A 16,365-nucleotide genomic window follows, 5' to 3' on the forward strand; every position below is an offset into this window, starting at 1 on the left:
ATCCCATTGCCACGCATCTCATTCCCCTCCTCCTGCTCCCCCTCCATCCCCCCCGCCCCACCTCCTGCCCGCAGCACAGAATGGAAGGTGAGCTCAGAGCGGCTACTTGCAGAGATTTCCGGGAACCAGGGCCTTGGGTCCTATAGGGATTGCTGCAGGCTGCTAGTGAGGCCCTAGGTCTTAATCCCAGCTCTGAAAGGACACTTAGTGGTCCCGTGACTGAGCCACAGGCGCCTTGTCACCTCCTGGGCAGAGAGCAATGAGTTAACTCTTGGGAGTGTTAACTCCAGGAGTCCCTTTGCCTCTCCTTGCCACACGGGGAGGGAAGCAGGGCAGGGGGGCAGGGACATTTAGACCATTTTACTTATAGAGACTGATGCTCAGAGAGTTTCAAGGCTTGCCTGAGGTCACCAGCCTGTCTGGCAGGGCTCAGATTAGAACCTAGCACAGCACCAGTCTGTCCCAGGCCCTGCCTCTCCCCGGGGACCAAGGGAATCTCTGGCTCCCTCAGGGCCAGGGTCTCTGCCCCCTGGCCCTCACTCAGCCCTCCTGTCCCCACAGTTCTGGAGTCCTCGGGGGATGTGGCGCTGTACGCAGGCCTTGTGGTGTCCATCTTCGTGGTGGTGGTCGTCCTCGTGGTGGTAGGGGTGGTCGTATACCGCCGCAACTGCCGGGACTTCGACACCGACATCACCGACTCGTCCGCCGCCCTCACTGGCGGCTTCCACCCAGTCAACTTTAAGACTGCGAGGCCCAGTAAGGACCTGGGAACGCCTGGGGTGGCGGGTGCAGGCAGGGTTCCCAGGGGGTGTGGCAGCCAGCCAGAGCAGCCAGACCAGAGCAGAGGCTCCTGACTCCCTCAAGAGGTTTTCCTAGAGTTTTCTCTAAAGATCACTGGATGAGTTTGGTTAGAGAGATGCAGGAAAGAAGTAACCCAGGTGGTGAGTCCCTAAGCTTCCTGCCGCAGGTGGCGATGGAAACTTTCAGAGCTGGATGTTTGGGTAGGATTTTGTAAAAGAAGGCCCCCCGGCAGGTGCAGAGGGTGGGACGGGGCCAGCGAGGCACGGCTGGTCTGACTGCAGCCCCCGGCCCTGCAGACAACCCGCAGCTCCTGCACCCATCTGTGCCTCCGGACCTCACTGCCAGTGCGGGCATCTACCGCGGGCCCATGTACGCCCTGCAGGACTCGGCCGACAAGATCCCAATGACCAACTCCCCCCTGCTGGACCCCCTGCCCAACCTCAAGATCAAGGTCTACAACTCTAGCACCACCAGCTCTGGGCCAGGCCTGGCAGACGGGGCTGACCTGCTGGGAGTCCTGCCACCCGGCACGTACCCTGGTGATTTTGCCCGGGATGCCCACTTCCTGCACCTGCGCAGTGCCAGCCTCGGCTCCCAGCAGCTCCTGGGCATGCCCCGTGACCCGGGGAGCAGTGTCAGCGGCACCTTTGGCTGCCTGGGCGGGAGGCTCAGCATCCCCGACACAGGTGGGTCCCTGCTCTGCTCGCCCATCAGTCTGTCCTCAGCATGTCCCCTCTAGACAGTCCCAACACTCACCCAGCAGAAGATAGGGCTTCCCTGGTCCCATTTCACAGATGGGGAAAGTGAGGCCCAAGGGGAAGAAGTGATTATAAAATAGAAGACCTGGAGTCCAGTCCTGCCTCTGCCTCACAAGGGCAGGGGAACTCTCTAAACCTCAGTTTCACCATCTGGTGAGTGGGAAAGAATACCCCAATGTAGTCAACAAACCTACAGAGTGCTGTTGAAAAGGCAGGGCTGCCCAGCTCAGGTTGCAGAGCCAGAGTTGACAGTTTCCCAGCGTCATACACTGAGCTAGGCTGGGGCTGGCACTGCACCTTCAGACTCCAGGTCTTTGCCCCATCTCTACACCCCGTCACAATGCCAGCGGCCCCTGTGCTGCTACTTGACAGCCCCTCTGCAGTCAGTGACCTGGCCTTTCCTTGCACCCAGTCCCCTCTCCCCACTCCTTGCTGGTGACCACCAGGAGCTCAGATGTCTTTCTCTCCCTGCTCCAAGATGGGGGCCAACTCCCAATCCCCTGTTCTAAGCTCCTGGACTCCCTCCAGCCCCTCCCTACTGACCTCCCTCTCCCCCTAGGGGTCAGCCTGCTGGTGCCCAATGGAGCCATTCCCCAGGGCAAGTTCTACGAGATGTACCTCCTCATCAACAAGGCAGAAAACACCCTGTGAGTATAGAGACCCCAGCCCCAGCCCGGCTGCCCCCTCCTCGGCCTCTCTTTCCCTGCTGCTTGCCCACCTTGGGCTCAAATGTCACCATTTCCCCTTCCAAGTCCAATCCTAAGGCCAGAGGTTGTTCTCCAAGGAAGACATTGCTATGTCTTATGTTCACATTTAAACCGTGCAAAACCAGCACAACAAACCATAAAACTGAAAGCCAGTTGACCAGCTGGCTACAGTATGACAAAGGGCTACTATCCTAACTATGTAAAGAGCTTTGGGAGACCAATAAGAAAAACTGAACATCTCAGTACAAAAATGGACAAAGGATATGAACAAGTGATTCACACACACTCTCTCTTATACACACACACACACACACACACACACACACACACACACATAGCGGCCAATAGGTTATGAGAAAATCTTTGACCTAATTTGTAGTCACAGAAACAGTCATTCAGACAGCCATAAGATACTGGAAGTCTTTTTGCTTCATCAACTTGCAAAGATATTTTCAGATGTCGTAATACCTTCACACTGGTGAGAGAATGGGAACACAGCCCTCCCACGGTGCATCGGTGGGAGCGTGGATGGGTACCAGCTTTCCAGAGGGCACTTTAGCAGCACCTATCCACAACATCCCTGGAGTGCAGAAGCTTTGAAAATGGGAGCAAAGATTTGGCTATGAGAATATTGCAGAGTAATAGCAAAAATTTAGAAACGATCTCAAGGCCGGTGCCATTTTTCCTTAACCCGTGGCCTCTGGGAGCCCCCAGGGTGCAGTCCTGCCTTCTCCCATCCCAGGAGCTGGGGCAGAGCGGGGGGCCCAGCAACGCTCCCTCACTGCCTCCCTCCTGCCCTCCACCCCACCCCAGCCCGCTTTCGGAAGGGACCCAGACAGTATTGAGCCCTTCGGTGACCTGCGGGCCCACGGGCCTCCTGCTGTGCCGCCCCGTCATCCTCACGCTGCCACACTGCGCTGAAGTCAGTGCCGGTGACTGGATCTTCCAACTCAAGACCCAGGCCCACCAGGGCCACTGGGAGGTGAGGAGCCAAGGCCGGGGGGCCGGGTCCCCTAACCCAACCTGCCCCAGGAGGTGTCGGGAGCTGAGAGGAAGCCCCTTTCTTCCTGGCCTAACCTGCTTGGACCCTCTCCAGGGCCTTGGCTGATGCAGCCACCTCACCCCCACTGTCACCCTGCAGGAGGTGGTCACCCTGGGTGAGGAGACCCTTAATACCCCCTGCTACTGCCAGCTGGAGGCCAGGTCCTGCCACATCCTGTTGGACCAGCTGGGCACCTACGTCTTCACGGGTGAGTCCTACTCCCGCTCGGCAGTCAAGCGGCTCCAGCTGGCCATCTTCGCCCCCGCCCTCTGCACCTCGCTGGAGTACAGCCTCAGGGTCTACTGCCTGGAGGACACGCCCGTAGCACTGAAGGTAAGGCCAGGCCATGGGTACCCACACAGGCCTGCACACTGCGGGTACCTCACCCACAGCCGGCCGGCTGCATGGTACCTTCCAGTATCCCCCTCCTCAAGATCATGGTACCTGCCAGGCACTCTCTGCCACCATCAGCCTTATTCAGTCATTCATTTGTTCCTCAAACATTGAAATCGCATCAGATCCTCGAGATACAGAGATGAGTTGGGCACAGTTCTGCCCTCACCAAGCTGCGGGCTAGAGGTGGGAGACAGACCAGGGGATCACTGATGCAGGGCTAAGGGAACATCAGCCTGGGAGGGGCTGGCAGGTCCTGGTTGTTGGGGAGGGGGTCTGAGAAGGCTTCACAGCAGGGCTGACCTTAGACCTAAGCTCCAAGGGACAGGTGGGAGTTCTGGGCAGAGAAGGAAGAAGCGCATTCCAGGAGACAGAGCGGCTTATGCAGAGGCAGGTGTGTTGTTCTGTGTGCCAAAGCGTGCAGGGGTGTGAGAGGTGGGGCTGGAGAGACAGGCAGGGCTCAGCCTCCCAACAGCCTTAGGGTCATGGCAAGGAATTTGGAACCTATCCAGTGGGCGGGGGCAGAGACCCGGTGGACACCTGTTCATGGGTGCTCTTTTGAAAGCTACGCAGTGGGGATGGGTAGACAAGAGGCAGGGAGACCAATTGGGAGGCTGCAGCTGGACCTTGGACAACAGACAGTGACAACAGCTGGAGAGGGGCCTGGAGTCTGTTTAGTCAGTAGAATGGACAGAAACAGTGACTGATGGGAGGAACAGGGGGAGGGGGAGGGGGGCGGCTGACAGCCAAGCTCCTAGTGTGTGCAAAAGAACGGACAGTGCCCTTAAGCGAGGGGAGTGCACGGCAGATGAGAAGGGGTTCGGGGCAGGAAGAGAGAGAAAGCGAAGGGACCAGATTTTAGCACCTAGAACCTGATAACGGCAGGTGTTAGTACCACCCTGTCCCCCCAGCCTCTGAGACCCTGTCCATTCTCTGCCCAGCCCTCCCACCAGTCCCCAGGATCTCAGTCTCATCCTGACAAACAGTGGAAGAGCACAGAGCCTTGGCCCTATTTAAACCCCTTTTCCTTCTCCATCCTTCCATCCCCTGCTGCTATGAAGCCTTCTCCTTTCCTGTAGCTCCAGGCCTCCTCCCGCCCACGATCTGTGGGCCTTTCTATCTCCTTTGCCTCTCAGTCTCATGTGACTTGTCTCAAACTCCAAGTTGCCGACTGATGCAACACAGGTTAAAAGGCCTTGTGGGAGAGTGAGTATCTTCTGCTGGGACCAGGCTGACCTGAACTTGCAGGAGGCCCATAATAGGTTAGAGGCTCCTGGGAAATGCTCTTGCAGCCTGGATCCCTTGGTATTAGGGCATTGGCTAACATCTAGTTATAGTCAGAGAATGGAATGGAGATCAAGAGGGAAGTTGCCACATATTGGCTTGATGGCATTGGCTAACATCTTTATTTATTCAATCCCCATCCATCCGTCTGTCCATCCATTCATCCATTCACCCATCTATCCATTCACCCATCTATCCATGCATCCATCCATCCATCCAACTTTCTGCCCATCTGTCTGTGTATTCATTTAGTCCATAATCTATCTGTCCATCCAGCCCTCACTCATCCACGCATTTATCTTTTCTTCCATCTGTTCTTCTGTTTCTATACCCATCCATTTGTATATTCATCTGCACATCATTTTGTCTGTCTATCTGTTGATCTGTCTATCCATCCATTTGTCAACCCGTCTATTTATCCATCTACTTATCCATTCATCCATCAGTCCATCTATTCAGTCATCTGTAAAGCCATTCATCCATCCACCTGTCCCACCATCTGTCCATTCATCCATCTATTTTTCCCTCCATCCATTCATCCATGCATCTATCCACACAGTAAGTCTTCTATGAGCACTCACCAAATCCCAGCCCCGTGGCTCAGATGGTTCCCTGCCTTCAATGTTACAGCCTAGTTCCCTCTGCCCACGTGTGTCCCCAAGCCCCAAACGTGCAGCAGGAAAGGGCCCTTTGGCCAAATGTGATGGGCTCCCCCTTCTCATTGCTCCCTGGCCCACAGGAGGTGCTGGAGCTGGAGCGAACCCTGGGTGGCTACCTAGTGGAGGAGCCAAAACCCCTGCTGTTTAAGGACAGTTACCATAACCTGCGCCTCTCCCTCCACGACATGCCCCACGCCCACTGGAGGAGCAAGCTGCTGGCCAAGTACCAGGTGAGCGCTGGGCCGCAGGAGGGGGAGGGATGGAGCTGGGGAGGGGCGCACTTGCGGGGCTGCCCAGAGAAGTCCAACTCCCCTCCCTGCCTCCTCCCTCGGTCCTGCAGCCTTGGTCCCCACTCCCATCCCTGTGTCTCTCTCTGTCTCCCTCCCCCTGCCACCCCTGTCACACACTCCCCCACACAAGTGTCTGTACCCGTCATCTTTAAAGAGACCTTACCATCTCTGAGAGCGTTCATGGCTGGCAGATTGTCCAAACTAATCTCTGATGGTCACATCCCTCTGCACGCGCCCATCTGTGTGACACCATTGAGTCCACGAGGCTTGCCAGACCCAGGCACATGCACACACACAGTCACATATTCAGACTCGTGCCTTCTCACCCATATACTCCCTTTCTCAACTGAAGGGCCCTTGCCCAGCTCCTCTTCCTCTGCCCACCTGGATGGAGAGGTCCCAACCCTCCCTGAGACTGGCCCCCTTACCTGCCTCCGCCTCCATTCCCCGAGGGCAGGGCAGGCTGGCCTCGCCTCCTTGACCCTGCCTCTCCTCCCCCAGGAGATCCCCTTCTATCACATTTGGAGTGGCAGCCAGAAGGCCCTGCACTGCACCTTCACCCTGGAGAGGCATAGCCTGGCCTCCACGGAGCTCACCTGCAAGATCTGCGTGCGGCAGGTGGAGGGGGAGGGCCAGATATTCCAGCTGCACACCACGCTGGCAGAGGTGAGGGCCGGAGAGCGGACACCCCACGGGGCTGGGCGCTGCAGCGTGCAGACCCCAGGCTCCCCCTCATCTGGGGGAAAGGCCACCTCCCACAGAGCTGTGCCCCTCACTTCCCAAGTCTGAGCTGGGACTTGGTCACTCTTTGCTAACAGCTGTGACTTACTGAGTGCCGAGCCTGGGCTTGGCCTGTACCAGATCTCACCAAATCTTTACAACCACCAGGGAGACAGATACGAGGATCCCCACCTGGGAGGTGAGAAAGAAGGTTTTAGGGAGGGCAGGTATCATGGACCTTGTATCAAGCCAACGCTTGGCCCAAGCCTGTGGCTCTCCACCACTATAATCCGGATTGAGGTTTATAAAACCTAGGCCACCCAGGGAGCAGTGCTAGGCCCTCCTTGCAGTGCAGTGTAAAGATCACTGGATATAGTCTAGACCAGCGGTCCCCAACCATTTTGGCACCAGGGACCGGTTTCATGGAAGACAGGTTTTCCACAGATGGATGGGGGTTGGTGCGGGGGATGGTTCAGGAGGTAATGCGAGCAATGGGAAGCGGCAGATGAAGCTTCACTCGCCCACCCGCCACTCACTTCCTGCTGTGTGGCCTGGTTCCTAACAGACTGCGGACCGGTTGGGGACCCCTGGTCTAGACCTAGCTCTACCACTAACGTGGCATGTGACCATGGATTAGTCACTTCTCCTTTCCAGACTTCATTTGCGTTTGTGTAAAAGTGGGTCCACATGGATTAGACTGGGGCTGAGGCCCCCTGTGGCTTTGTAATCACGAGATGGCATCAGCACTGGCCCAGGCAGTGCATTAGCATGTGCACCCCGAGGGCGGGGAGGGGGGTGTGCAGCCCTGGCCCTGGAGAGCTGACCTTCCAGGGGAGGAGCCCTTTGAGCAGCCGGAGCCTCCAAGAGCTCACAGTCCCCAGGCAGGAAGGCCGGAGGGGCAGATGCCCAGTGAGCCATGCACAGGGAGCCCTCTGCCCCTCTCACCCTTGCCCCCTGCTCTTCCAGACGCCTGCTGGCTCCCTGGACGCCCTCTGCTCCGCCCCCAGCAGCGCAGTCACCACCCAGCTGGGACCCTACGCCTTCAAGATCCCCCTTTCCATCCGCCAGAAGATATGCAACAGCCTGGACGCCCCCAACTCGCGCGGCAATGACTGGCGGTTGTTGGCGCAGAAGCTCTCCATGGACCGGTGAGTGTCGGGACAGCCCACCCGGCCTGGACCACAGCCGCCCCCCTCCCTCTGTCCCCATGGGGCAGGTGGGGCAGGCAGCCTGACGGTCCAGGAGTGGATCCGCCATTTGCGGTAGACCAGGAGCTCAGGCTTGGGTGTGCTAAGTCTGAGAAGCTGGTTCCTTGAGGAGCATCGCGCTCAGGGTGCTGGCCCTTGAGAATCAGGTAAAGCCAGGATACCAGCCAAGTGTGATCACCGTCAGCAGTCCTGTGTCCAGGACAGAGCAGGTATTTTGGAAATGCTTGCTGGGTGACAGAATGCATCCTGGTGTCAAAACTCTTCTGGAGAACTTAAAATGCTGGATAAATATAATGGCAATTAGTCATCATTATTGTCAGGGTACACTTACTGAGAAACCATTTAATAAACCTGCATTGAGCAGATGCCATGTAGAAGACATCTTACTAAAAATGGGTGGGATCTATAAGGATGTCAAAGGCTTTGTTCCTGCTTTCAGGGGAGTGCATGGGGCGGGTGAGAGCAGGCAGAGAACGAATGTGGGATGGAGAGAGAGAATGGAGTGCTAGGTTTGGACAGCCTCTCCTGGGACCAGTGTCTTTCAATGATAGTAATAACGATGATGATGACCGATGATGAGCAGGACAGTTTCCATTTTAGAGATGAGACTGGGGCTCAGAGAGGAGCAGTGACTTGCCCAGGGCCACACAGCCTGCAAGCAGAGGAGCTGGAATTCAGACCCAGGATTGTGGGAGCCCAGAGCGCACCGTCCCGGTGCTCCTGGGATGTACTCCCAGTGCTCCCTCCACCCCAGGCTCCTGGGAGGGGCTGAGCATTTTGGGAGCCCAGTGTCCTTCTCCTTCCCTCCATCAGGTACCTGAACTACTTTGCCACAAAAGCGAGCCCCACGGGTGTGATCCTCGACCTCTGGGAAGCTCTGCAGCAGGACGATGGGGACCTCAACAGCCTGGCGAGTGCCTTGGAGGAGATGGGCAAGAGTGAGATGCTGGTGGCCATGGCCACCGACGGGGACTGCTGAGCTGCCCCAAACCCGCGGGCTGTTAGGGACCAGCAGGTGGCTGGCACAGGCAGGCCCAGGGCAACCTCCTGTGGGGCAGTTGGGCCTCCTCTGCTCCCAAGCTCACAGCCAGAATCGCCCTTCCTCCTCCTCCTCCCCTTGCCCCACCCCCAGACCACGACCAGCCTTAGGAAATCCATGGACGTTGTTGTTGGGAGGACCCAGCGGTCCTCCTCCACCTCCTGCTGTCTCCTGACCTCAGACCGCTGTGCAGGAACCAGGATGGGGATGGGGCCTCTGGAGGCAGCTAGGGGAGCAAGGAGGTGGCCCTTCCACCCTCTGCCCCAGGGTCTCTTGGGGGCGTCTGTTTTAGTTGTGCTCTTCATTTTCTTCCGCAGTTATTGATTTCTCCCTCCTCCCTAAGCCCCTTTCTCCTTTCACACTGTTTTCCTCTTCGAAGAGTCAAGTACAGTTCAGACAAACTGCTTTCTCCTGTCCACAAGCAAAAAGGAAGAGGAAAGAAAGAAGGAAAGAAAGAAAGCTTCAGACTTCTAGTAAGGCTCAAAACGAGAAGAAAAACACCACAACCACAAGGGAAAAGAAAACCCAGTTTCTTAGGAAACGCAAATGATTTATTATCCAGATATTTGGATAAGTCCTTTTTAAGAAAAAAAAGAAAAAGAAAATGAAAAAACAACACAAAAAAAATAGAAAACGCTTTTCTTGAGTATGGGTGAGTGTGGGCATGCTCGTGGTTCTGGCCAGGAGCGTGTGTGTGTGTGTGGGGGTGTGTGTGTGTGTGTGTGTGTGTGTGTGAATCAGGGAGAGAGAGACTGAATAGGGAACACTTTGCTGCTAATGATTTTATCTTAGACTAAATTCTAACAAGGCCTCAGCTTCCACAGTTCTACAGGGTCAGATGAGGTTTGAGCTGTGGTCGCATGTTTCTTTCTAAAATCTTAAGCAGATGCTGAATCAGTAAAGCCAAGGAGCCCTGAGATCTGGCTTGGGGTGGAGTCCTGCCTCCCTCTCACAGCCCCAGGCAGGTGCTCCAAGTCTCGTCTGGGCTCCCAGGAATCCAGATTAAGAGGCCCTGGGATGGAAAATGTTGGCGGGCCAGCCCAGCTGTGAGCCAGGGAGAATTTCCAGTACTGTGGTCTGGTGGCTTCTGGAGAGGGGGCATGGCCCAGAAGGGGAGCCCTAACAGAGAGAGAGAAGTCAGGGATGAGAATGCCCCATGGACACATCTGTCTCCCAGGGTGAGGCCAGCGAGGACACGCCCACCCAGCAGCCTCTAGACCAGGTGGGCTGGAGCAGGTGGGCGTTCTCCTAATGCCCAGGATCTGCCCTTTCCCAGGCTTGGTTACTTCTGTAAAACAGAAGGGGTGGATAAGAGGGCCTCTCTAGCTGCCGAAGCCTGAGCTTCTGGGGTCGGTGTGGCTTTGAGGAACGTGTTAGCAGCCATCCCTGCGGGTGGCATGGGAGGCTGGGAGGTGGCTGCTTGGCTGTGCTTTACACACTGGCCCGGAGTGGAGGAGGAAGGGTGGAGGGCTATTTTCCCAGCTCTGATCTCCACAGGCACCTCCCTGCAACCCTACTGTCACCCTCCCTCCGCAGTCTGACAGAGTTTGAAGGAAGCTTTGACAGGCAGCGTTGCCAGGGTGGAGGGCCTGGCATCCCTTCGCCAGCCTGTTCCAGGATGTTCCAAGGGGCCATCAGGGTCCCTTTTTGGGCCATCTGGTGATGGCTGGAACCAGAATCTTGAGCTGGCACAGAGGCCACGTCAAAGGCCTCTCCTCCTTGGCACCCAAGCCAAAGCAAGTGCCAGCTCTGGGCATTGACCCCAGGGCTTGCCCCAGCAGGTCCATGAGCATCCTGGCCTTTGAAAGTCTGGTCTCCTGGGAGGAAAGCAGGTTTGGGGGCTGTAGTCCCAACCATTGTCCCCAACCTGGCTTCCCTGCCATGCACTAGGGGGCTTATGTATCATAGTGGGATTCTCACCACCCACCAGCCCCCCTGGGGAATGGGTTGGCTGTGGGCAGTCAAGGGCCTGCTGGGTTTGAGAGAGGGTTCCTTTTTATCAGGGCTGCTGAAGGGGCCAGGCCTGCATCGGGCTTGGGCCCCTGAGGCTGAGACCATGGCTCTTCATTACCCCAGTGCCTGTGTGGACGTTGCCTCAGACAAAGGCAGTGAGCCTTCCCTGCCAAGGGTGCCTGTCCATTACAGGCTCAGCATCCCGGCTCGCTCCTAGTCTGAGCTGTGTGGGCCTGTGTGGTAGCTTGAGGGCAGCCTGGAGTCCAAAGACCAGCTTTCAAGCTCCAGCTTTGCCATTAAACCTCTGTGTGACTTCAGGCATATGACTGCCTTCTTGGGGCCTCTTTTCCTTTTTCTACCAAGGCCCCACAGCTGCTGTCTGAGGACTTTTGGGCTCTGATACGTCATTCTAGTCTCCTGATGGGAACACTAGTGGGTAGAAGTTGACGGTGGTCTGCCATGTCCCTCCTCCGTGCCCCACCCTCAGAAGCATGCTGCTTCCTCAGTGCCCAGGACGGGAGCTCTTGGTGGATGAGGCCAGGCCAGCCCCCCAGGTGCCATTTCTAATCGGATTCCCAGAAATTGTGTACCAGGGCCTGGAGCACAGAACCAATTGGCTGAAGCTTCCTGGGAGGGTTCAAACTGTCCAGCTTTATAATAAAAGCCTGGAAAGGATTTGCTGGCTCCATCAATCTTCCACGGCTGCTGTGACTACGTCTGCAGACTGCCTGCCTCAGGGTGGGATGGACATTTCTCCGCTTATTCAGGCCTGAGAGGTAGCCCCACGCAGCCGAGTACCTTGAGAACCGCAGATTAAGTGCCGCTGCAGGAATGCAGGGCCCTCGCGCGCTGTTGACGTCTCTCTCATCTCTGGGGTGTGTTTGTGCGTGTGTGCGTGTGTGCGTGGGCTTTTATCCACGGGCACATCAGCGATCCTCTCCGGGAACGTGACCCCACCTGTGTGTGCATGTGTGACCTCCTTGCGTCCAGGCTGGGCCATCTGGAGGTTGGCGTGCCTGGTTTTGCCCTCTCTGAGTCCACAGGGTCAGTCGGTGTATCTTCTATGTGCCTCTCCCTCGGCCTTCCCTCGCAGTGCCCTGGGCTGCAGAGGGACCCTCCCCACTCCTGGATGATCCAGGACCCTCTGGTCCCTTTTCCCCAGCAACCAGGCAGCTGAGCCAGGTCCCTTAGCAGGCCCTCTGAGGAGAGGTGACCAAGAGCCTGGGTGCAGGGAGCAGCTGTCATGTGGGCCAGGGGCTGGACCACTCGCCTGGGCCATGGACATGGTTCTGTGCTTGGGGCTGCAGGGCTGCAGGGATGGCCCCAATCCCACCTCTGTTTATTCTGTAAACTACAACCTGTAAATAACATTTAGCATTCCTATTGTAACAAAATTAATTTTTATGAAATAAATTATATTTCCTAGTCTAATAAAAAATTCAGGTTGTATTCTGTCTTTTTTTTTTTTTTTTTAGATTTTTTTGGTATGGACTTTTTTTTTTTTTAACGTCTTTATTGGAGTATAACTGCTTTACAATGTTGTGTTAGTTGATGCTGTATAACAAAGTGAATCAGCTATATGTATATATACATCCCCATATCTCCTCCCTCTTGCGTCTCCCTCCCACCCTCCCTATCCCACCCCTTTAGGTGGACACAGAGCACCCAGCTGATCTCCCTGTGCTATGTGGCTGCTTCCCACTAGCTATTTTACATTTGGTAGTGTATATATGTCCATGCCACTCTCTCACTTCGTCCCAGCTTACCCTTCCCCCTCCCCATGTCCTCAAATCCATTCTCTACATCTACGTCTTTATTCCTGTGCTTCCCCTAGGTTCTTCAGAACCAATTTTTGTTTTTTCAGATTCCATATATATGTGTTAGCATACGGTATTTGTTTTTCTCTTTCTGACTTACTTCACTCTGTATGACAGTCTCTAGGTCCATCCACCTCACTACAAATAACTCAATTTCGTTTCTTTTTATGGTTGAGTAATATTCCATTGTATATATGTGCCACATCTTCTTTATCCATTCATCTGGTTTTGGACACTTAGGTTGCTTCCATGTCCTGGCTATTGTAAATAGAGCTGCAATGAACATTGTGGTACATTACTCTTTTTTTTTAATAAATTTATTTATTTATTTATTTATTTATTTATTTATTTATTTATTTATTTATTTATTTTTGGCTGCATTGGGTCTTCATTGCTGTGCACGGGCCTCCTCCAGTTGTGGCGAGCGGGGGCCACTCTTCACTGCACTGAGCGGGCTTTTAACCACGGTGGCCTCTCCTGTTGCGGAGTGCAGGCTCTAGGCACGTGGGCCTCAGCAGTTGCAGCACGCGGGCTCAGTAGTTGCGGCTCATGGGCTCCAGAGCACAGGATCAGGAGCTGTGGCGCATGGGCCTAGTTGCTCTGCAGCATGTAGGATCCTCCCGGACCAGGGCTCAAACCTGTGTCCCCTACATTGGGAGGCGGATTCTTAACCACTGCACCACCAGGGAAGTCCCACATGACTCTTTGAATTATGGTTTTCTAAGGATATAAGCCCAGTAGTGGGATTGCTGGGTCGTATGGTAGTTCAATTTTTAGTTTTTTAAGGAAACTCCATACTGTTGTCCATAGTGGCTGTACCAATTTAACTTCCCACCAACAGGGCAAGAGGGTTCCCTTTTCTCCACACCCTCTCCAGCATTTATTGTTTGTAGATTTTTTGATGATGGCCATTCTGACTGGTGTGAGGTGATACCTCATTGTAGTTTTGATTTGCATTTCTCTCATGATTAGTGATGTTGAACATCCTTTCATGTGTTTGTTGGCAATCTGTATATCTTCTTTGGAGAAATGTCTATTTAGGTCTTCTGCCCATTTCTGGATTGGGTTGTTTGTTTTCTTGATATTAAGCTGCATGAGCTGCTTGTACATTTTGGAGATTAATCCTTTGTCAGTTGCTTCATTGGCAAATATTTTCTCCCATTCTGAGGGTTGTCTTGTTTATTGTTTCCTTTGCTGTACAAAAGCTTTTAAGTTTCATTAGGTCCCATTTGTTTATTTTTGTTTTTATTTCCATTTCTCTAGGAGGTGGGTCAAAAAGGATCTTGCTGTGATGTATGTCATAGAGTGTTCTGCCTGTGTTTTCCTGTAAGAGTATTATAGTGTCTGGCCTTACGCTTAGGTCTTTAATCCATTTTGAGTTTATTTTTGTGTGTGGTGTTAGGGAGTGTTCTAATTTCATTCTTTTCCATGTAGCTGTCCAGTTTTCCCAGCACCACTTATCAAAGAGGCTGTCTTTTCTCCATTGTATATTCTTGCCTCCTTTATCAAAGATAAGGTGACCATATGTGCACGGGTTTACCTCTGGGCTTTCTATCCTGTTCCGTTAATCTATATTTCTGTTTTTGTGCCAGTACCATACTGTCTTGATTACTTTAGCTTTGTAGTATAGTCTGAAGTCAGGGACCCTGATTCCTCCAGCTCCATTTTTCTTTCTCCAGATTGCTTTAGCTATTCGGGGTCTTTTATGTTTCCATACAAATTGTGAAATTTTTTGTTCTAGTTCTGTGAAAAATGCCATTGGTAGTTTGATAGGGATTGCATTCAATCTGTAGATTGCTTTGGGTAGTATAGTCATTTTCATAATGTTGATTCTTCCAATCCAAGAACATGGTATATCTCTCCATCTGTTGGTATCATCTTTAATTTCTTTCAGCAGTGTCTCATGGTTTTCTGCATATAGGTCTTTTATCTCCTTAGGTAGGTTTATTCCTGGGTATTCTTTTTGTTGCAGTGGTAAACCGGAGTGTTTCCTTAATTTCTCTTTCAGAATTTTCATCATTAGTGTATAGGAATGCAAGAGATTTCTGTGCATTAATTTTGTATCCTGCAACCTTACCAACTTCATTGATTAGCTCTAGTAGTTTTCTGGTAGCATCTTTAGGATTCTCTATGTATAGTATCATGTCATCTGCAAACAGTGACAGCTTCACTTCTTCTTTTCTGATTTGAATTCCTTTTATATCTTTTTCTTCTCTGATTGCTGTGGCTAACACTTCCAAAACTATGTTGAATAATAGTGGTGAGAGTGGACAACCTTGTCTTGTTCCTGATCTTAGAGGAAATGGTTACAGTTTTTCACCAGTGAGAATGATGTTGACTGTGGGTTTGTCATATATGACCTTTATTTTGTTGAGGCAAGTTCCCTCTATGCCTACTTTCTGGAGGGTTTTTATCATAAATCGGTGTTGAATTTTGTTGAAAGCTTTTTCTGCATCATATGATTTTTATCCTTCAGTTTCTTAATATGGTGTATCACATTGATTGATTTGCGGATATTGAAGAATCCTTGCATTCCTGGGATAAACCCCACTTGATCATGGTGTATGATCCTTTCAATGTGCTGTTGGATTCTGTTTGCTAGTATTTTGTTGAGGATTTTTGCATCTATGTTCATCAGTGACATTGGCCTGTAGTTTTATATTTTTGTGACATCTTTGTCTGCTTTTGGTATCAGGGTGATGGTGGCCTCGTAGAATGAATTTGGAAGTGTTCCTCCCTCTGCTATATTTGGAAGAGTTTGAGGATAGGTGTTAGCTCTTCTCTAAATGTTTGATAGAATTCACCTGTGAAGCCATCTGGTCCTGGCCTTTTGTTTGTTGGAAGATATTTAATCACAGATTCAATTTCAGTGCTTGTGATTTGTCTGTTTATATTTTCTATTTCTTCCTGGTTCAGTCTTGGAAGGTTGTGCTTTTCTAAGAATTTGTCCATTTCTTCCAGGTTGTCCATTTTATTGGCATATAGTTGTTTGTAGTAATCTCTCATGATCCTTTGTATTTCTGCAGTGTCAGTTGTTACTTCTCCTTTTTCATTTCTAATTCTGTTGATTTTGAGTCTTCTCCCTTTTTTTCTTGATGAGTCTGGCTAATGGTTTATCAATTTTGTTTATCTTCTCAAGAACCAGCTGTTAGTTTCATTGATCTTTGCTGTTGTTTCCATCATTTCTTTTTCATTTATTTCTGATCTGATCTTTATGATTTCTTTCCTTCTGCTAACTTTGGGGGTTTTTTGTTCTTCTTTCTCTAATTGCTTTAGGTGTAAGGTTAGGTTGTTTATTTGAGATGTTTCTTGTTTCTTGAAGTAGGATTGTATTGCTATAAACTTCCCTCTTAGAACTGCTTTTGCTGCATCCCATAGGTTTTGGATCATCGTGTTTTCATTGTCATTTGTTTCTAGGTATCTTTTGATTTCCTCTTTGATTTCTTCAGTGATCTCTTGGTTATTTATTAGTGTATTGTTTAGCCTCCATGTGTTTGTATTTTTTACAGATTTTTTCCTGTAATTGATATCTAGTCTCATAGCATTGTGGTCAGAAAAGATACTTGATACGATTTCAGTTTTCTTAAATTTACCAAGGCTTGATTTGTGACCCAAGATATGATCTGTCCTGGAGAATGTTCCATGAGCACTTGAGAAGAAAGTGTATTCTGTTGTTTTTGGATGGAATGTCCTA

At 52.0% G+C, this 16,365-nt stretch overlaps 1 protein-coding gene across 3 annotated transcripts in view; it reads left to right on the top strand.

Moving 5' to 3' along the window:
- The window catches only part of UNC5B (unc-5 netrin receptor B), an 87,776-nt gene extending 75,486 nt beyond the window's left edge, over nt 1-12,290 (top strand). For 2 of the 3 annotated variants that reach the window (XM_068547755.1, XM_068547756.1), the window contains exons 9-17: nt 562-756; nt 1,098-1,487; nt 2,119-2,206; nt 3,080-3,248; nt 3,408-3,641; nt 5,725-5,874; nt 6,436-6,600; nt 7,621-7,802; nt 8,676-12,290. In XM_068547755.1, coding sequence (XP_068403856.1) covers nt 562-756; nt 1,098-1,487; nt 2,119-2,206; nt 3,080-3,248; nt 3,408-3,641; nt 5,725-5,874; nt 6,436-6,600; nt 7,621-7,802; nt 8,676-8,841 — 1,739 coding nt within the window. In that variant the 3' untranslated portion in view covers nt 8,842-12,290. The remainder of the gene's footprint in view (nt 1-561; nt 757-1,097; nt 1,488-2,118; nt 2,207-3,079; nt 3,249-3,407; nt 3,642-5,724; nt 5,875-6,435; nt 6,601-7,620; nt 7,803-8,675) is intronic. The other variant, XM_068547757.1, reaches the window with a different exon arrangement.
- Nucleotides 12,291-16,365: the final 4,075 nt, after the last annotated feature.

The sequence above is a fragment of the Eschrichtius robustus genome, chromosome 7 (assembly GCF_028021215.1).
Source record: "Eschrichtius robustus isolate mEscRob2 chromosome 7, mEscRob2.pri, whole genome shotgun sequence".
In the NCBI taxonomy this organism is placed as follows: Eukaryota; Metazoa; Chordata; class Mammalia; order Artiodactyla; family Eschrichtiidae; genus Eschrichtius; species Eschrichtius robustus.